This window comes from Dendropsophus ebraccatus, chromosome 8 (genome assembly GCF_027789765.1).
Source record: "Dendropsophus ebraccatus isolate aDenEbr1 chromosome 8, aDenEbr1.pat, whole genome shotgun sequence".
In the NCBI taxonomy this organism is placed as follows: domain Eukaryota; kingdom Metazoa; phylum Chordata; class Amphibia; order Anura; family Hylidae; genus Dendropsophus; species Dendropsophus ebraccatus.
This window is the reverse complement of record NC_091461.1, coordinates 2,406,773-2,429,188: the sequence shown is the minus strand read 5'-3', so window position 1 is coordinate 2,429,188 and position 22,416 is coordinate 2,406,773. Positions and strand designations below refer to the sequence as shown.

Sequence of the window (22,416 nt, the reverse complement as noted above, 5' to 3'; positions counted from 1 at the left end):
TCCACTACCACGCATCCACGCCTCCGCTCCACTACCACATATCCACGCCTCCGCTCCACTACCACGCATCCACGCCTCCGCTCCACTACCATGCATCCATGTCTCCGCTCCACTACCACATATCCACGCCTCCGCTCCACTACCATGCATCCTAGTCTCCGCTCCACTACCATGCATCCATGTCTCCCCTCCACTACCATGCATCCACGTCTCCACTACACTACCATGCAACCATGTCTCCGCTCCACTACTATGCATCCACGTCTCCGCTTCACTACCATGCATCCACGTCTCCGCTCCACTACCATGCATCCATGTCTCCGCACCACTACTATGCATCCACGCCTCCGCTCCACTACCACATATCCACGCCTCCGCTCCACTACCACGCATCCACGCCTCCGCTCCACTACCATGCATCCATGTCTCCGCTCCACTACCACATATCCACGCCTCCGCTCCACTACCATGCATCCTAGTCTCCGCTCCACTACCATGCATCCATGTCTCCCCTCCACTACCATGCATCCACGTCTCCACTACACTACCATGCAACCATGTCTCCGCTCCACTACTATGCATCCACGTCTCCGCTTCACTACCATGCATCCACGTCTCCGCTCCACTACCATGCATCCATGTCTCCGCACCACTACTATGCATCCACGTCTCCGCTCCACTACCATGCAGACACGTCTCCACTCCACTACCATGCAGACACGTCTCCACTCCACTACCATGCATCCAAGGAGCCAGACAGCAACCCAACATCGCAGCGTTCCGTGCACCGCAAATAGCGGTATTATGTGAGAATTAAAGGATAGTGCTGTGCTGGCACTATATGAAAGTGTTAGTATGTAGGCATAGTATGGCGGGCAATATTATGTAGGCACCGTATAGCGGGCAGTATCATGTAGGCATTGGATGGCGGGCGGTATTATGTAGGCACCATATAGCAGGCAGTGTTATGTAGGCACCATATGGCGGGCGGTATTATCTGGGTATCGTATGGCGTTATTATGTGGCTATTACACGACGGTTCTTTGGACAGGAATATGTGAGCACTATATGGCAGTATTGTTCGGATACTGTATGGAGGTATTATGTAGGCACCATATGACGGTTCCTTGGACAGTAATGTGTGGGCGGTATATGGCAGTGCTATGTGAGCACTATATGGCAGTGTTACGTGAGCACTATATGGCAGTATTGTTTGGATGCTGTATGGAGGCATAATTATGTAGGCATCGTATAGGAGGTGGTATTATGTAGGCACCATATGACGGTTCCCTCGACAGTAATATGTGGGCAGTATATGACAGTGCTATGTGAGCACTATATGGCAGTATGTGCTGTATGGAGGTATAATTATGTAGGCATCGTATAGGGGGTGGTATTATGTAGGCACCATATGACGGTTCCCTCGACAGTAATATGTGGGCAGTATATGACAGTGCTATGTGAGCACTATATGGCAGTATGTGCTGTATGGAGGTATAATTATGTAGGCATCGTATAGGGGCTGGTATTATGTAGGCACCATATGACGGTTCCCTCGACAGTAATATGTGGGCAGTATATGACAGTGCTATGTGAGCACTATATGGCAGTATGTGCTGTATGGAGGTATAATTATGTAGGCATCGTATAGGGGCTGGTATTATGTAGGCACCATATGACGGTTCCCTCGACAGTAATATTTGGGCAGTATGTGGCAGTGTAATGAGAGCACTATATGGCAGTATGTGCTGTATGGAGGTATAATTATGTAGGCATGGTATGTTGGTCATCTTCCCCCCATGGGTACAGGACTTATATTTTATTCCTTATAATGTATGGACTAGATGAATCAGTAGTTGAAGACCCCTGGGGCGGCCCCCATCTGTCCACAGATAATGACCCCCACTGTCCACCATATATGAGGGTCTGGATGTGGCCTCCGTGTCTGACAGGCAGCTGTTGCCATGCTGTCGGTGTCCATCCTCATCTTCCTCACTGCCCCTGGCCGTCCTGTCCCTCCGCTTCAGGATCCATCTAATGTAACATGGAGTGAAAGCTCATCGTACGTGACGGGAGAAGTGAGCAGCCGGGGAGCAGGAATGTGTAACAGACCTGGCCGCCATAGAGAAGCTGGCACCCCATCACCTCTGTGACTGCAACGGGTACTGGCCACGTGCCAGGCATAGCTTATACCTAATGTGCATGAGACCGCATACACACACACCGCATATAGGAGAGGGGGCCAGGGAATCATGGAAAGCAGTACACATCATACTGCCATATAGTGTACACATCATACTGCCATACAGTGTACACATCATACTGCCATACAGTGCCTATATAATGCTGCCATATAGTATACACATCATACTGCTATACAGTGCCTATATAATGCTGCCATATAGTGTACACATCATACTGCCATACAGTGTACACACCATACTGCCATACAGTGCCTATATAATGCTGCCATATAGTGTACACATAATACTGCTATACACTGTACACATAATACTGCCATACAGTGCCTATATAACACTACCATATAGTGTACACATCATACTGCCATATAGCGTACACATCATACTGCCATATAGTGTACACATAATACTGCCATATAGCGTACACATCATACTGCCATACAGTGTACCCATCATACTGCCATACAGTGCCTATTTAATGCTGCCATATAGTGTACACATCATACTGCCATACAGTGCCTATATGCTGCCATATAGTGTACACATCATACTGCCATACAGTGTACACATCATACTGCCATACAGTGCCTATATAATACTGCCATACAGTGTACACATATTGCCATAGAGTGCCTATATAATGCTGCCATATAGTGTACACATCATGCTTCCATATAGTGTACACATCATACTGCCATACAGTGTACACATCATACTGCCATATAGTGTACACATCATACTGCCATACAGTGTACACATCATACTGCCATACAGTGTACACATCATACTGCCATACAGTGCCTATATAATGCTGCCATATAATGTACACATAATACTGCCATACAGTGTATACATCATACTGCCATACAGTGCCTATATAATGCTGCCATATAGTGTACACATCATTCTGCCATACAGTGTACACATCATACTGCCATACAGTGCCTATATAATGCTGCCATATAGTGTACACATCATACTGCCATATAGTGTACACATCATACTGCCATACAGTGCCTATATAATGCTGCCATATAGTGTACACATCATACTGCCATACAGTGCCTAAATAATGCTGCCATACAGTGTACACATCATACTGCCATACAGTGTACACATCATACTGCCATACAGTGTACACATCATGCTGCCATACAGTGCCTATATAATGCTGCCATATAGTGTACACATAATACTGCCATACAGTGTACACATCATACTTCCATACAGTGTACACATCATACTGCCATACAGTGTACACATCATACTGCCATACAGTGCCTATATAATGCTGCCATATAGTGTACACACCATACTGCTATACAGTGCCTATATAATGGTGCCATACAGTGTACACATCATACTGCCATACAGTGCCTATATAATGCTGCCATATAGTGTACACACCATACTGCTATACAGTGCCTATATAATGCTGCCATATAGTGTACACAACATACTGCTATACAGTGCCTATATAATGCTGCCATATAGTGTACACACCATACTGCTATACAGTGCCTATATAATGCTGCCATATAGTGTACACATCATACTGCCATACAGTGCCTATATCAGGGGGGTCAAACTCAAATACACAGGGGGCCAAAATTAAAAAATTGGACAAAGTCGCAGGCCAACTTTTATAATTATTGAAGCGCAAATGTGGCGGTCCTGGCACTGTCAGTGGTGTGCGGTGGTCCTGGCACTGTCAGTGGTGTGCGGTGGTCCTGGCACTGTCAGTGGTGTGCGGTGGTCCTGGCACTGTCAGTGGTGTGCGGTGGTCCTGGCACTGTCACTGGTGTGCGGTGGTCCTGACACTGTCAGTGGTGTGCGGTGGTCCTGGCACTGTCAGTGGTGTGCGGTGGTCCTGGCACTGTCTGATGTGCGTCTCCCAGCCCCGTGCCCTGGGATAAATGACATGATAAATTGCTATAATAGGATTAAACCACAACCCATATAATAGCCCCACATATAAGCCAGCCCTCCCCCATAGTCTCTTATATAGTAGCCAGCCCTCCCCTATAGTCTTATATAGTAGCCAGCCCTCCCCCATAGTCTCTTATATAGTAGCCAGCCCTCCCCATAGTCTCTTATATAGTAGCCAGCCCTCCCCCATAGTGTCTTGTATAGTAGCCAGCCCTCCCCCATAGTCTCATATAGTAGCCAGCCCTCCCCCATAGTCTCTTATACAGTAGCCAGCCCTCCCCATAGTCTCTTATATAGTAGCCAGCCCTCCCCCATAGTCTCTTATATAGTAGCCAGCCCTCCCCCATAGACTCTTATATAGTAGCCAGCCCTCCCCCATAGTCTCTTATATAGTATCCAGCCCTCCCCATAGTCTCTTATATAGTAGCCAGCCCTCCCCATAGTCTCATATAGTAGCCAGCCCTCCCCTATAGTCTCTTATATAGTAGCCAGCCCTCCCCCATAGTCTCTTGTATAGTAGCCAACCCTCCCCCATAGTCTCTTATATAGTAGCCAGCCCTCCCCCATAGTGTCTTGTATAGTAGCCAGCCCTCCCCCATAGTCTCATATAGTAGCCAGCCCTCCCCCATAGTCTCTTATACAGTAGCCAGCCCTCCCCCATAGTCTCTTATATAGTAGCCAGCCCTCCCCCATAGTCTCTTATATAGTAGCCAGCCCTCCCCCATAGACTCTTATATAGTAGCCAGCCCTCCCCCATAGTCTCTTATATAGTATCCAGCCCCCCCCATAGTCTCTTATATAGTAGCCAGCCCTCCCCATAGTCTCATATAGTAGCCAGCCCTCCCCTATAGTCTCTTATATAGTAGCCAGCCCTCCCCCATAGTCTCTTGTATAGTAGCCAACCCTCCCCCATAGTCTCTTATATAGTAGCCAGCCCTCCCCCATAGTGTCTTGTATAGTAGCCAGCCCTCCCCCATAGTCTCATATAGTAGCCAGCCCTCCCCCATAGTCTCTTATACAGTAGCCAGCCCTCCCCCATAGTCTCTTATATAGTAGCCAGCCCTCCCCCATAGTCTCTTATATAGTAGCCAGCCCTCCCCCATAGACTCTTATATAGTAGCCAGCCCTCCCCCATAGTCTCTTATATAGTATCCAGCCCTCCCCATAGTCTCTTATATAGTAGCCAGCCCTCCCCATAGTCTCATATAGTAGCCAGCCCTCCCCTATAGTCTCTTATATAGTAGCCAGCCCTCCCCTATAGTCTCTTATATAGTAGCCAGCCCTCCCCTATAGTCTCTTATATAGTAGCCAGCCCTCCCCTATAGTCTCTTATATAGTATCCAGCCCTCCCCTATAGTCTCTTATATAGTAGCCAGCCCTCCCCCATAGTCTCTTATATAGTAGCCAGCCCTCCCCTATAGTCTTATATAGTAGTCAGCCCTCCCCCATAGTCTCTTATATAGTAGCCAGCCCTCCCCTATAGTCTTATATAGTAGCCAGCCCTCCCCCATAGTCTCTTATATAGTAGCCAGCCCTCCCCATAGTCTCTTATATAGTAGCCAGCCCTCCCCCATAGTGTCTTGTATAGTAGCCAGCCCTCCCCCATAGTCTCATATAGTAGCCAGCCCTCCCCCATAGTCTCTTATACAGTAGCCAGCCCTCCCCCATAGTCTCTTATATAGTAGCCAGCCCTCCCCCATAGTCTCTTATATAGTAGCCAGCCCTCCCCCATAGACTCTTATATAGTAGCCAGCCCTCCCCCATAGTCTCTTATATAGTATCCAGCCCTCCCCATAGTCTCTTATATAGTAGCCAGCCCTCCCCATAGTCTCATATAGTAGCCAGCCCTCCCCTATAGTCTCTTATATAGTAGCCAGCCCTCCCCCATAGTCTCTTGTATAGTAGCCAACCCTCCCCCATAGTCTCTTATATAGTAGCCAGCCCTCCCCCATAGTGTCTTGTATAGTAGCCAGCCCTCCCCCATAGTCTCATATAGTAGCCAGCCCTCCCCCATAGTCTCTTATACAGTAGCCAGCCCTCCCCCATAGTCTCTTATATAGTAGCCAGCCCTCCCCCATAGTCTCTTATATAGTAGCCAGCCCTCCCCCATAGACTCTTATATAGTAGCCAGCCCTCCCCCATAGTCTCTTATATAGTATCCAGCCCTCCCCATAGTCTCTTATATAGTAGCCAGCCCTCCCCATAGTCTCATATAGTAGCCAGCCCTCCCCTATAGTCTCTTATATAGTAGCCAGCCCTCCCCTATAGTCTCTTATATAGTAGCCAGCCCTCCCCTATAGTCTCTTATATAGTAGCCAGCCCTCCCCTATAGTCTCTTATATAGTATCCAGCCCTCCCCTATAGTCTCTTATATAGTAGCCAGCCCTCCCCCATAGTCTCTTGTATAGTAGCCAGCCCTCCCCATAGTCTCATATAGTAGCCAGCCCTCACCATAGTCTCTTATATAGTAGCCAGCCCTCCCCCATAGTCTCTTGTATAGTAGCCAGCCCTCCCCCATAGTCTCATATAGTAGCCAGCCCTCCCCATAGTCTCTTATATAGTAGCCAGCCCTCCCCTATAGTCTCTTATATAGTAGCCAGCCCTCCCCATAGTCTCTTATATAGTAGCCAGCCCTCCCCCATAGTCTCTTATATAGTAGCCAGCCCTCCCCATAGTCTCTTATATAGTAGCCAGCCCTCCCCCATAGTCTCTTATATAGTAGCCAGCCCTCCCCATAGTCTCATATAGTAGCCATCACGGGCCAGATGTAATTCAAACTCAAATTTTTGCCTGACAGACCAAAAATAATGGCACCACAGGCCAGATTTGGCCCGCGAGCCAGAGTTTGACATGACTGACCTATATAATACTGCTATACACTGTACACATCATACTGCCATACAGTGCCTATATAACACTACCATATAGTGTACACATCATACTGCCATATAGCGTACACATCATACTGCCATATAGTGTACACATCATACTGCCATATAGCGTACACATAATACTGCCATATAGCGTACACATAATAGTGCCATACAGTGTACTCATCATACTGCCATATAGTGTACACATAATACTGCCATATAGTGTACACATAATACTGCCATACAGTGTAGTCATCATACTGCCATATAGTGTACACATAATACTGCCATATAGTGTACACATAATACTGCCATACAGTGTAGTCATCATACTGCCATATAGTGTACACATAATACTGCCATATAGTGTACACATAATACTGCCATACAGTGTACTCATCATACTGCCATACAGTGCCTATATAATGCTGCCATACAGTGTACTCATTGGTGGTGGTGGTAGTAGTAGTAATTCATGCAAAGATAGACACCTCGGCGCTTCCATTCGTCTGAACACGACCATAGACTGATGCATCCCCATGCACCGCTTGGGACCGCAGCTTCTGGTGGTGCTCACCCGCATACAGTAGGCAAACTTATATGCAGTGAAGTCCAGAAGAAAAGAGCCGGGACACTCACCAAATTGTAGCAAAATGTAAGTTACTCTTTATTCCACGAACAGGCAACACATGAGATCGGTGGACGAGCAATAGGCAACAGAGTAGTAGTAGTATTGGTGGTGGTGGTGGTAGTAGTAGTATTAGTGGTGGTAGTAGTATATTGGTGGTGGTGGTAGTAATAGTACTGGTGGTGGTAGTAGTATTGGTGGTGGTAGTAGTAGTATTGGTGGTAGTAATAGTACTGGTGGTGGTAGTAGTATTGGTGGTAGTAATAGTACTGGTGGTGGTAGTAGTACTGGTGGTGGTGGTGGTAGTAGTATTGGTGGTAGTAGTAGTATTGGTGGTAGTAGTAGTACTGGTGGTAGTAGTAGTAGTACTGGTGGTGGTAGTAGTATTGGTGGTGGTAGTAGTAGTATTGGTGGTGGTAGTACAGGTGGTAGTAGTAGTATTGGTGATAGTAATAATACTGGTGGTAGTAGTAGTACTGGTGGTAGTAGTAGTAGTACTGGTGGTGGTGGTAGTAGTATTGGTGGTGGTAGTAGTATTGGTGGTAGTAGTACTGGTGGTAGTAGTAGTAGTACTGGTGGTGGTAGTAGTAGTATTGGTGGTGGTAGTACAGGTGGTGGTAGTAGTATTGGTGGTAGTAGTAGTACTGGTGGTAGTAGTAGTAGTACTGGTGGTGGTAGTAGTATTGGTGGTGGTAGTAGTAGTATTGGTGGTGGTAGTACAGGTGGTAGTAGTAGTATTGGTGATAGTAATAATACTGGTGGTAGTAGTAGTACTGGTGGTAGTAGTAGTACTGGTGGTAGTAGTAGTAGTATTGGTGGTAGTAATAGTACTGGTGGTGGTAGTAGTACTGGTGGTGGTGGTAGTAGTATTGGTGGTAGTAGTAGTACTGGTGGTAGTAGTAGTAGTACTGGTGGTGGTAGTAGTATTGGTGGTGGTAGTAGTATTGGTGATAGTAATAATACTGGTGGTAGTAGTGGTACTGGTGGTAGTAGTAGTACTGGTGGTAGTAGTAGTACTGGTGGTGGTAGTAGTATTGGTGGTGGTAGTAGTATTGGTGATAGTAATAATACTGGTGGTAGTAGTGGTACTGGTGGTAGTAGTAGTACTGGTGGTAGTAGTAGTATTGGTGGTGGTAATAATAGTAGTTTTGTAGATTTGGGTCTTGGTAAGTTATCGGGTGGGTATTTATTTATATTCATTCATTCACTTTTGCACTTTTTGGCACTTGCACTGATGCTTTCTTCACTTTTTTATCACCCCTTATACTTTATCTATCATTTATCTCTCTCTGCACTTTTCATCATTTCCACTTATGTGTTATATGTCTATGTTCCGTTTTTGCCCTATTGCGCATGCGCGGGCCCTCTGTTAGGTGATGCGGTCTCGGTCATGTGACCGAGATCGTATACACGTTACTATGGTTTCTGCATCTTCCTGGGCATATTCTAGTGATGTGGATCTCTCCCGTCTTGCCCGGAAATAATGTAGACAGCCGAGTCACGTGACAACAGTCACGTGACTGGTTGCCGTTCATGTGACCGGCCATCACTTCCTGTTTTTCCGGGATTTCACCTATTTGACACCGTATGGAGCCGCTCACTATGGGGAATAAGGTACACCTGAAAGGGGGAGGGTATTACAATCATGGAGAGATGTGTGATTGGTCGTGGCATGATTAAGGAGTTATCGGACAGCTGCCCACAGTGTGTATGTGATTGGTGTCTGGGGATTTAAAAGCAAGAAGCAGTCTGACCACCACGACCCTTGATAAAGCTTATACAGCGAAACGCTGCGTCGGGTGAGTGGCAATACTTGGCAGCATACAGTGTGGACCCCGAGGTCTAAGTATCTTTACGCTACTAGTTTGTTTTATAGCTTATTATAGCTTATGTGATTTTGCACCTTTAACTGCACTTGCAACAATAACAGAGAGGTTATCTTAGCACTTTCTCAGTCTTTTTGTTTACTTGCACTAGCACACTTTTTACCTCCGGGAGTCAATTGACATACCACTGTTTATCCAGTATATAGTGTATTGAACATCTATTTATTCCTGCCTTGTATACCATTTGATATATGCTATGTATCTTTTTGCTTCCTTTTTAATGTTTTTAAATATATTTTTTGATATGTAATAATAAAGTATTCATTTATAAATGGTGATTTTGTTGTCCAGCATTTTTATATAGTTATAGGTTGTGTATATATAGTATTGGTGATAGTAGTATTGGTGGTAGTGGTAGTAGTATTGGTGGTGGTAATAATAGTACTGGTGGTAGTAGTATTGGTGGTGGTAATAGTATTGGTGGTGGTAATAGTATTGGTGGTGGTAATAGTATTGGTGGTGGTAATAGTATTGGTGGTGGTAATAGTATTGGTGGTGGTAATAGTATTGGTGGTGGTAATAGTATTGGTGGTGGTAGTAGTATTGGTGGTGGTAATCTTAGTTGGAGCAGTTGTTCTTACCTGTGTTTCGTTAAAGTCTTTCACTCCCACACAGTAAACAATGGCGCCCAGGCTGCGCGCTCTGTCCGCCTGTAAATAATAATAACCACAGGTGACTTATTTACATACTGCAGATTATCCACACACCAGGAGCAATACTCTGCGTGGCTCAGAAGAGGAGAGTATTGGAATAAGTCTGGGTTAGAGAGTGTCATGTTGGAGTGTGTCTGGGTAAGAGACTGTCGGAGGGTGTCTTGGTTAAAGAGTGACAGAATGTGTCTGGGTAGAGAGTGTCAGAGTGTATCTGAATTAGAGAGTTTCAGAGTATGTCTTGGTTAGAGAGCGTCGGGGTGTGTCTGGGTTATAGAGTGTTGGGGTGTGTCTGGGTTAGAGAGTTTCAGAGTATGTCTTGGTTAGAGAGTGTCGGGGTGTGTCTGGGTTAGAGAGTGTCGGGGTGTGTCTGGGTTAGAGAGTGTCGGGGTGTGTCTGGGTTAGAGAGTGTCGGGGTGTGTCTGGGTTAGAGAGTGTCGGGGTGTGTCTGGGTTAGAGAGTGTCGGGGTGTGTCTGGGTTAGAGAGTGTCGGGGTGTGTCTGGGTTAGAGAGTGTCTGGGTTAGAGAGTGTCGGGGTGTGTCTGGGTTGGAGAGTGTCGGGGTGTGTCTGGGTTGGAGAGTGTCGGGGTGTGTCTGGGTTGGAGAGTGTCGGGGTGTGTCTGGGTTGGAGAGTGTCGGGGTGTGTCTGGGTTAGAGAGTGTCGGGGTGTGTCTGGGTTGGAGAGTGTCGGGGTGTGTCTGGGTTGGAGAGTGTCGGGGTGTGTCTGGGTTGGAGAGTGTCGGGGTGTGTCTGGGTTGGAGAGTGTCTGGGTTAGAGATTGTCGGGGTGTGTCTGGGTTAGAGAGTGTCGGGGTGTGTCTGGGTTAGAGAGTGTCGGGGTGTGTCTGGGTTAGAGAGTGTCGGGGTGTGTCTGGGTTAGAGAGTGTCGGGGTGTGTCTGGGTTAGAGAGTGTCTGGGTTAGAGAGTGTCGGGGTGTGTCTGGGTTGGAGAGTGTCGGGGTGTGTCTGGGTTGGAGAGTGTCGGGGTGTGTCTGGGTTGGAGAGTGTCGGGGTGTGTCTGGGTTGGAGAGTGTCGGGGTGTGTCTGGGTTGGAGAGTGTCGGGGTGTGTCTGGGTTAGACAGTGTCGGTGTTGGGGTGTGTCTCGGTTAGAGAGGGTCGCGGAGTCCTCCTACCTCTTTCTCGGCATAGTAGAATTGGTTTTGCTGCAGTTCGCCATCAGTGAGCGCGATGATGATACTCGCCGCACTGTTAGCTGGGAGACAATAGAGGAGATGTAAGGTGCTGTCTTATAAATTCTCTGTTGCCTATAGCAACCAATCACAACAAAACACTCAATTCTCACCTTGTTTGGGTAAAGTGGAAGTTGAGCTGTGATTGGTGGGTATGTGAGCTATGAATGGTTATTATGGGAGCCATGAACAGTCGCTATGGGAGCCCTGATTGATTGCTATGTGAGCAGTGAATAGTCGCTATGGGAGTTTTGAATGGTTGCTATGGGCGTTTTGAATGGTTGCTATGGGAGCTGTAAATGGTCGCTATGGAAGCTGTAAATGGTTGTTATGGCAGCAATGAATGGTTGCTATGGAAGCTCTTAATGGTTGCTATTGAAGCTGTGAATGGTCACTATGGGAGCCTGGAATGGGCGGGGGGCGCTTACCTCTGCTGTTCTCCTGGTTGATCTGCTCGTTTGCCTGTAAGAAATGCTCAGGATCAGTCAGGATTTGTGGGGTGATGGTGGTCTGACTTACTTCCTAGTTCCCCTCCAGCTCATAGACGGTGGTCCGGAGCTAGGGACCCCTCTGTCATGTCCATATAGGCTGCGGTGTTGGTTCCTCACCTAGTGATTGCTGCTGGGCCCTATTGATAGTATGGGGCCCCTTAGCTGCCTGGGTCCCTGAACTCCCAGACCACCCCTGAGCCCCAAGACCACCAGGCCTCGTTCCCGGTTTTTAGCTTCTTCTATGGGTTACTATTACAACTTTCAGGATCTATCACTCCCGGCACGGACTTTATTAACCCTTAAGGCACATGCATTACATCATATTACCATTTTAAATCCTTCGTGCATAAAGGTGTCGCCTCCGGGGACCTCTCCGCGGAGCTTCTGGAGTCCAAGGCGGATCTGATCTCTGTGAGGGAGGAACACAACCACAATCACTGTACAGTGTGGAACCCAACACAACTACAATCACCGAACAACACCGGACCCAACACAACCACAATCACCGAACAGCACCGGACCCAACAGAACCACAATCACCGAACAGCATGGAACCCAACACAACCACAATCACCGAACAGCATGGGACCTAACAAAACCACAATCACTGAACAGCACAGGACCCAACACAACTTCAATCACCGAACAGCACCGGACCCAACACAACCACAATCACCGAACAGCACCAGACCCAACACAATCACTGAACAGCACCGGACCCAACAGAACCACAATCACGAACAGCACTGGACCCAACAGAACCACAATCACCGAACAGCATGGAACCTAACAAAACCACAATCACTGAACAGCACAGAACCCAACACAACTACAATCACCGAACAGCACCCGACCCAAGACAACCACAATCACCAAACAGCACCGAACCCAGCACAACCACAATGACCGAACAGCACCGGACTCAACACAACCACAATTACCGAACAGCACCGTAGCCAACACAACCACAATCACTGTACAGCATGGAACCCAACACAACCACAATCACCGAACAGCATGGAACCCAACACAACCACAATCACTGAACAGCACCAAACACAACCACAATCACCGAACAGCACGGGACCCAACAAAACCACAATCACCGAACAGCATGGGACCCAACAAAACCACAATCACTGAACAGCACAGGACCCAACACAACCACAATCACCGGACAGCATTGGACCCAACGAAACCACAATCACCCAAAAGCATGGAACCCAACACAATCACCCAACAGCATGGGACCCAGCAAAACCACAATCACTGAACAGCACAGGACCCAACAAAACCACAATCACCGAACAGCATGAAACCCAACACAACCACAATCACTGAACAGCATGGGACCCAACACAACCACAATCACCGAACAGCACCGGACCCAACAAAACCACAATCACCCAACAGCTTGGAACCCAACACAACCACAATCACCCAACAGCATGGGACCCAACACAACCACAAGTACTGTACAGCATGGAACCCAACACAACCACAATCACCGAACAGCACCAGACCCAACACAATCACCGAACAGCACCGGACCCAACACAATCACAATTACCGAACAGCACCGGACCCAACACAACCACAATCACTGAACAGGATGCAACCCAACACAGCCACAATCACTGATCAGTACGGGATTCAACACAGCCACAATCACCAAACAGCACCGGACCCAACAAAACCACAATCACCCAACAGCATGGAACCCAACACAACTACAATCACCCAACAGCATGAACCCAACACAACCACAATCACCGAACAGCATGGGACCCAACACAACTACAATCACTGAACAGCACCGGACCCAACACAATCACCATATAGCATGGAACCCAACACAACCACAATCACCGAACAGCATCGGACCCAACAAAACCACAATCACCCAACAGCTTGGAACACAACACAACCACAATCACCCAACAGCATGGGACCCAACACAACCACAAGTACTGTACAGCATGGAACCCAACACAACCACAATCACCGAACAGCACCGGACCCAACACAATCACCGAACAGCACCGGACCCAACACAATCACCGAACAGCACCGGACCCAACACAATCACCGAACAGCACCGGACCCAACACAATCACAATTACCGAACAGCACCGGACCCAACACAACCACAATCACTGAACAGGATGCAACCCAACACAGCCACAATCACTGATCAGTACGGGATTCAACACAGCCACAATCACCAAACAGCACCGGACCCAACAAAACCACAATCACCCAACAGCATGGAACCCAACACAACTACAATCACCCAACAGCATGAACCCAACACAACCACAATCACCCAACAGCATGGGACCCAACACAACTACAATCACTGAACAGCACCGGACCCAACACAATCACCATATAGCATGGAACCCAACACAACCACAATCACCAAACTGTACGGGACCCAACACAACCACAATCACCGAACAGCACCGGACCCAACACAACCACAATCACCGAACAGCACGGGACCCAACACAACCACAATCACCGAACAGCATGGAACCCAACACAACAACAATCACTGAACAGCACCGGACCCAACACAATCACCGTACAGCATGGAACCCAACACAACTACAATCACCGAACAGCACCGGACCCAACACAACCACAATCACCGAACAGCACCGGACCCAACACAACCAAAATCCCCGAACAGCATGGAACCCAACACAACAATCACTGTACAGCATTGGGCAGATCGCAATCACCATACAGCATGGGATTGATCACAATTGGTTTGCACAGTGTTAGGTGGTTGATGGATGGATCTAGCATAACCCTCACCAGTACTTTACCTTTTCTCTGTCAGCTTCATGATGGTTCTTGCTTGGGAGGAGAAGACGATGAACGACATCCTAAGCATCGGACTGTACCGAGAGACAAACATCATAGGATCAGCCAAACCCAGGGAGTATGCCATGTATATACACACAGTATACAGGTGAAATAACAAATCACTGACATTCTGATAATGGTTTCCATGTTACCTGGGGACCGCCATCTTAGATGTACTCACTACCTTCCTCGATTTCCTCTGTCAACAGTACACTGGTAGATTACAGTCATCTAAGTCATCCAATCTGCATGGCGGTCTCCTCTGTACCTCATGCATAGCTCTCAGTTTCTATGAGAAGATTACCCACCTAGAAAACCACTTTTAAATGCAATTTTAATAAAGGTTTCAGTGTACATGCTCACTCAGCCACATTGGGTGTGTATGTTGGGATCAGGAGCGACGGCTGTGGGCACAACAATCATCCAGCAGAGTACTATGGGAAATTGCCCATCCCGTGCTGACTCTATACAGTAAAGCGTGCAGCATCATAATGTCGCCCATCCTGTGCTGTGTCACAGTCTATACAGGAAAGCGGGTTGCTTAATGATGTTACCCATCCTGTGCTGACTCTGTCATAGTCTATACAGTAAAGCAGGCACCTTCAGTGAAAGGCAACAACCTGCCAAAGTAACACTTCCCTGGCTGTTTTAACCCCTTAGTTGCTTCAGTTGATAGTCACCCTCTTTCACACCATTAGTGCCCAATGGTCTTCAAGGGGAAATGCATCTGGTCACTACAGGAAGCAGAGACCCAAGATTAAGAGATCCACCATCTCCCATAAACCCCACGACAGGAAGCCGAGACCCAAGATGGAGAGTTCCACCATCTCCCATAAACCCCACGACAGGAAGCGGAGACCCACTACACATTGTGCACACCAGGGCTCTTCATATGTTTCATACATACCTTGTGAATTTTTCAGTGAGACTCTCAACAAAGTAGTATATTTCATGCCAGTGGTTCTTCACACTCCCAGACCTGTGGAGCAATAACATCGATCAGTGGCCATTAGTGGTGGGATCAGCATCATACACATATAACCAGCATCAGCATCATATACACATATCCGGCATCCGTGTCCATACATCCTCCTACACATACACCCGGCATCAGTGTCCATACATCCTCCTACACATACACCCGGCATCAGTGGCCATACATCCTCATACACATACACCCAGCATCAGTGACCATACATCTTCATACACATACACCTGGCATCAGTGGCCATACATCCTCATACACATACACCCGGCATCAGCATCATTAACAAATATCCGGCATGAGTGTCCATACATCCTCATACACATACCATAGCCATCTCTCATCTTTCCCCCATATCCATCTCTCATCTATCCCCCATATCCATCTCTCATCTATCCCCCATATCCATCTCTCATCTATCCCCCATATCCATCTCTCTTCTATCCCCCATATCCATCTCATCTATCCCCCACATCCATCTCCCATCTATCCCCTATATCCATCTCTCATCTATCCCCCATCTCTCATCTATCCCCCATATCCATCTCTCTTCTATCTGCCATATCCATCTCATCTATCCCCCACATCCATCTCCCATCTATCCCCTATATCCATCTCTCATCTATCCCCCATCTCTCATCTATCCCCCATATCCATCTCTCTTCTATCCCCCATATCCATCTCTCTTCTATCCCCCATATCCATCTCTCTTCTATCCGCCATATCCATCTCTCTTCTATCCCCCATATCCATCTCTCATCTATCCTCCATATCCATCTCTCATCTATCCCCCATATCCATCTCTCATCTATCCCCCATATCCATCTCTCATCTATCTGCCATATCCATCTCTCATCTATCCTCCATATCCATCTCTCATCTATCCCCCATCTCTCATCTATCCCCCATATCCATCTCTCATCTATCCCCCATATCCATCTCTCATCTATCCCCCATCTCTCATCTATCCTCCATATCCATCTCTCATCTATCCCCCATATCCATCTCCCATCTATCCCCTATATCCATCTCTCATCTATCCCCCATCTCTCATCTATCCCCCATATCCATCTCTCTTCTATCTGCCATATCCATCTCATCTATCCCCCACATCCATCTCCCATCTATCCCCTATATCCATCTCTCATCTATCCCCCATCTCTCATCTATCCCCCATATCCATCTCTCTTCTATCCCCCATATCCATCTCTCTTCTATCCCCCATATCCATCTCTCTTCTATCCGCCATATCCATCTCTCTTCTATCCCCCATATCCATCTCTCATCTATCCTCCATATCCATCTCTCATCTATCCCCCATATCCATCTCTCATCTATCCCCCATATCCATCTCTCATCTATCTGCCATATCCATCTCTCATCTATCCTCCATATCCATCTCTCATCTATCCCCCATCTCTCATCTATCCCCCATCTCTCATCTATCCCCCATATCCATCTCTCATCTATCCCCCATCTCTCATCTATCCTCCATATCCATCTCTCATCTATCCCCCATATCCATCTCTCATCTATCCCCCATATCCATCTCTCATCTATCTGCCATATCCATCTCTCATCTATCCTCCATATCCATCTCTCATCTATCCCCCATCTCTCATCTATCCCCATATCCATCTCTCATCTATCCCCCATATCCATCTCTTATCTATCCCCATATCCATCTCTCATCTGTCCCCCATATCCATCTCTCATCTTTCCTCCATATCCATCTCTCATCTATCCCCCATCTCTCATCTATCCCCCATATCCATCTATCATCTATCCCCCATCTCTCATCTATCCCCATATCCATCTCTCATCTATCCCCCATCTCTCATCTATCCCCATATCCATCTCTCATCTATCCCCTATCTCTCATCTATCCCCCATATCCATCTCTCATCTATCCCCCATATCCATCTCTCATCTATCTGCCATATCCATCTCTCATCTATCCCCCATCTCTCATCTATCCCCATATCCATCTCTCATCTATCCTCCATATCCATCTCTCATCTATCCTCCATCTCTCATCTATCCCCCATATCCATCTCTCATCTATCCCCCATATCCATCTCTCATCTATCCCCCATATCCATCTCTTATCTATCCCCCATATCCATCTCATCTATCCCCATATCCATCTCTCCGCCATATCCATCTCTTATCTATCCCCCATATCCATCTCTCATCTATCCGCCTTATCCATCTCTCATACACATAGCTGCATTAGCTGTAGGCAGTTTTTCTCCCACCCGACGTTTGGCCCAAGCAGTCACTTTGTAAAGGGCAAATGGAGACTGGGCGCTAATTGTGGTAATCCCCGGTGGTGTTGTGTCAGAGGATCCGCCAGTCACTTGCTAGATGGTTGAGTGTGACGCCACTCTGGTGGTGGTTGGCCGAGATACAGCCGGATCTTAAGATGTTGTGACGCCAGTGCCGGTTGGGCAGTGTCCTGCTTGGCTGCTACGGGATCCATTGGGATGATATCACGGTGGGCCGGAGTGGTGTAGTGACCCTCCCGGACTATTGGTACTGTCACTCACAGAAAGGGGAAATGTCCCAAGGATGTAGTGTACACTGTGTCGGTGTGGGGTGAAAAATCACTGAGCTTTTTTAGCATAAATAATCTCGGTTTTACTTGAAGTGTACTTGTGTGCAGCAAGTTATACAGCTTTCCCTTGACCGGGTATAATACACTTGATTAAGCAATTATTAAGACACTTGATAATACAGCAACCAGATCTGTGATAGGAATACAGTGAGGAGCACAGTCGTGCTGACTGAGTAGCATCTTGAGAGATACAAAGAACTAGAGTAGCAGAGAGGAGGATGTTGTGAGAGTCCCAACCCAAGTGGTACTGTGCTCTGCCGGGATGTTGGAGGATGAGGTAGAAGAATACTTAGAAGAAGAAGAGAATACTTGTGCCCGTATATTGACCTTTTAGTCTTCATACACCCTAAGGCCCACCAGTGTTGGGAGACCCGTCCTATGAGGGATGGGATGCTGAGGGTTCCCTGCTGACAACCGCGCTGAGAGATAGAGTTCCTAGGCCTTAGCAACTTTGCTCTATCCGGATAAGTTCCTAGCATACTGCTGTTTGAAAAGAAATGGTGAGCTGTGTCTTGTCTTGCTTCCTACCCATACGGCGTTCTGACTAAGACTGACCTACTCTTCCTGTCTCCCACGTGACTTCCTTCCTCTGCGTATCTAAAGTGCGCTGTGAGTGGGTGAAGAGTGCAAAAGAAGAAGTAAAGAGAGAGATGATAGGATAGAAGAAGAAAAGATTACCTAAGGTTCACAGATCCATGTGACACACAAACAAACAAACAATAACCCTTTGCATACTTCAGATGTGCAGCATCTGCATACACACATCTATAACAGCAACATCTAGTGGTGAAACTATCACTACCTTCATCACCACTTAAAGCGGCACTATCAGCAGGTTTGGGCCAGTGAACCTGCTGATATGAGCCAGACACTATTTACCTCTGGATTCTGTGCCTGTCCTTTTTATTCCGGTGGGGTCCGGTATAGTAGTGTTTTCGGCTAATAGCTCATGTGCTAATTAGCGTATTCGGAGCATTTTGGCGTTCCCCATGCTCCCGGAGCACCCTCTTGGCCTGCCTAGCCTGCCCCCTCCCGGCCCGCCCACTATGCATATTCATATATGCATAGCTAGGCCGCTTGTTACGGCGCATGTGCAGGAAGCAGCCCGTAACAAGCAGCCAAGCTATGCATATATGAATATGCATAGTGGGTCGAGCCGGGAGGGGGCAGGCTAGGTGGCCCGAGTGGGTGCTCCTGGAGCATGTGGAACGCCCAAATGCTCTGAACACGCTAATTAGCATATGAGCTATTAGCTGAAAACACTACTATACCGGACCCCACCGGAATAAAAAGGACAGGCATGGAATCCAGAGGTAAATAGCGGCTGGGGCATATCAGCAGGTTCACTGGCCCGAACCTCATGATAGTGCCGCTTTAAACAATAAGTACAGGGTTTTACGAAGGGTGTAACCAATAGCAACACCTGCGATAGGACACCACATAATCACCACTCAGGGGTTATGTAACCTCCCTCTATGACGCGTATGGGCCCGTCAGAGCCGTGGACCTATCTAAATGGATATAACATATTCCATTAGATTCTTAGCCAACTCTTTGGCCAATCCTCATCCCCTTGTCTCACCTAATCATTTACCGACGCGTAATCAGCTTCGGAGCGGGGCTGTCTGAACTGACAGAGCGCTCAGCCAATCACTGGCAGGGACCACCGCGGCCAGTGATTGGCTGAGCGGTTTTTCAGTTCAGACAGCCCCGCTCCGAAGCTGCTGCATCCAGACAGGTAATGTTTGAAGCAAGGGTTGCAAGGACATCGGTAACGATGTCCCTGCAGCCCTTGTTTCACGATCATGGGGGCCGTGGAATAGGCCCAGTAAACGAGCGACGATCTAGCAGATTGGCGCTCGTTTACATTGTTGATCGGGTCCTGCTCGGCCGGTGGAATAGGACCCTAACTGTCTGATCTGTTTGCAGCATTCCACTATGCAGGGCTAAGTACAGTAGTAGAGAAGCCACCTAGGACCACCCTAGCCCACGCCAGGAACCCCAGGGCCATTGCTGAGGGATTATGCTTTTTCTCAAACACTGCAAGAAGCAGGAGGTACATCTTAAAGGAAACACTGCAAAAAGCAGGAGGTACGTCTTAAAGGAAACACTGCAAGAAGCGGGAGGTACGTGTGCACTGCTACAGTGCTGGCGTCACGTCAAATAACCAACACTACTGGCTGAGTAACACATACATCTACATATGGAGCCATAATACAGCACCTATAGGAGCTCATACTGTACATCTACATATGGAGCCATAATACAGCTGTAACGCCCGGAGTAGTGGATCCACTGGACCGGCACCAGCGATGGCACAAACCTCACCAGGGAGCGGAGTCTAAGGGGCCGCTGGTTTTCACCAGAGCCCGCCGCAAGGCGGGATGGACTTGCTGCGGCAGGCGACCCCCAGGTCGCTACCCCTGGCTTGGTTGCTGGTGTCGGCAGGCGAGGCGTGGCAGGAGATGGCACAGGCAATAGTCTGCAGATGAGAGCGCACGTGACAGGCTGGACACGGGAACAGGTGGAGTGACAGGGGAACAGGAACCAGGAACGGGGACTTGGGACCAGGTAACGGACAGGACTCAGGAACAGGGACTTGGGACCAGGTAACGGACAGGACACAGGAACAACAGGGAGCTGGGCCAAACGCTATGGGAAGCATGTAGAGGCTCCAACACAGGGGACAGGGCATGTTGGGATTTATAGGGGAGTGATTGGGTGCAACTACCAATTAGGAGCGCACTGCCCCTTTAAATCTGAGACAGCCGGCGCGCGCGCGCCCTAGGAGGCGGGGACGCGCGCGCCGGCTGGCACAGCGAGAGACAGGAGCGTGGAGAGGTGAGGCGCCCCCCGGGGCCGAACGTGTAGCAGCGCCGGGTCCCTGCACAGGGACCCCGGCAGCTGCATGAGATGGAGGGAGGTCGCGGCGGCGGCCCGGAGCACGGGACGCCGCCGCGGCCGTGACAACAGCACCTATAGGAGCTCATACTGTACATCTACATATGGAGCCATAATACAGCACATATAGGAGCTCATACTGTACATCTACATATGGAGCCATAATACAGCACCTATAGGAGCTCATACTGTACATCTACATACAGCACCTATAGGAGCTCATACTGTACATCTACATATGGAGCCATAATACAGCACCTATAGGAGCTCATACTGTACATCTACATATGGAGCCATAATACAGCACCTATAGCGGCTCATACTGTACATCTACATATGGAGCCATAATACAGCACCTATAGGAGCTCATACTGTACATCTACATATGGAGCCATAATACAGCACCTATAGTGGCTCATACTGTACATCTACATAAGGAGCCATAATACAGCACCTATAGGAGCTCATACTGAACATCTACATATGGAGCCATAATACAGCACCTATAGCGGCTCATACTGTACATCTACATATGGAGCCATAATACAGCACCTATAGGAGCTCATACTGTACATCTACATATGGAGCCATAATACAGCACCTATAGGAGCTCATACTGTACATCTACATATGGAGCCATAATACAGCACCTATAGGAGCTCATACTGTACATCTACATGGTTGCTGATATGATATCTGACATATGTGGACAACATGCCAGAAGTTTAGATAAGTGACAGTAACAATGTCGGCTGATCATGGCGGGTGTGACGCTCATATCTGACCCTGGCTCTGCAGCGACCTCTGCAGGAGAGAGACGGCATTACAGGATGACCATTCTAAAGAACTGGTTGACACACAATACATGGGCCGGGTCCCCCAGAGCAGGAATCACTCTCCGACCTCTTCATGGGACAAAACATTTTACAAATCTACACAAGACATATCCAAACCCCAGAAGTCACCTGTATGCCGTCATGTTGTACTTTATACCTGAGGATTAAACCAACAATTCTGTATAGTTGGCGATGAGGAGGATTTAGGGTCATGTGGCTGCTTGATGGCAAAATAAAAACTGAAGATCTGAGAGGTAAAAACCATAGTAGGAATCTGGAGATAATTATAACTGTAGGCACAATAACAATATGTCAGACACCCTCTAAGTACAATGTCTACCGTACTGTGAGATACC

At 47.8% G+C, this 22,416-nt stretch overlaps 2 protein-coding genes across 2 annotated transcripts in view; one reads left to right on the top strand and one right to left on the bottom strand.

The window, feature by feature from the left end:
• The window catches only part of ZNF488 (zinc finger protein 488), a 163,233-nt gene that overhangs the window by 59,470 nt on the left and 81,347 nt on the right, over positions 1–22,416 (top strand). The window lies entirely within an intron of this gene.
• LOC138798957 (anthrax toxin receptor 1-like) overlaps positions 1–22,416 on the bottom strand; it is a 78,324-nt gene that overhangs the window by 42,521 nt on the left and 13,387 nt on the right. Inside the window, exons 2-7 of the mRNA XM_069979597.1 lie at positions 15,629–15,700; positions 14,682–14,753; positions 12,175–12,256; positions 11,785–11,818; positions 11,300–11,379; positions 10,099–10,167 (exon numbers count right to left, since the gene is read on the bottom strand). Coding sequence (XP_069835698.1) covers positions 10,099–10,167; positions 11,300–11,379; positions 11,785–11,818; positions 12,175–12,256; positions 14,682–14,753; positions 15,629–15,700 — 409 coding nt within the window. The remainder of the gene's footprint in view (positions 1–10,098; positions 10,168–11,299; positions 11,380–11,784; positions 11,819–12,174; positions 12,257–14,681; positions 14,754–15,628; positions 15,701–22,416) is intronic.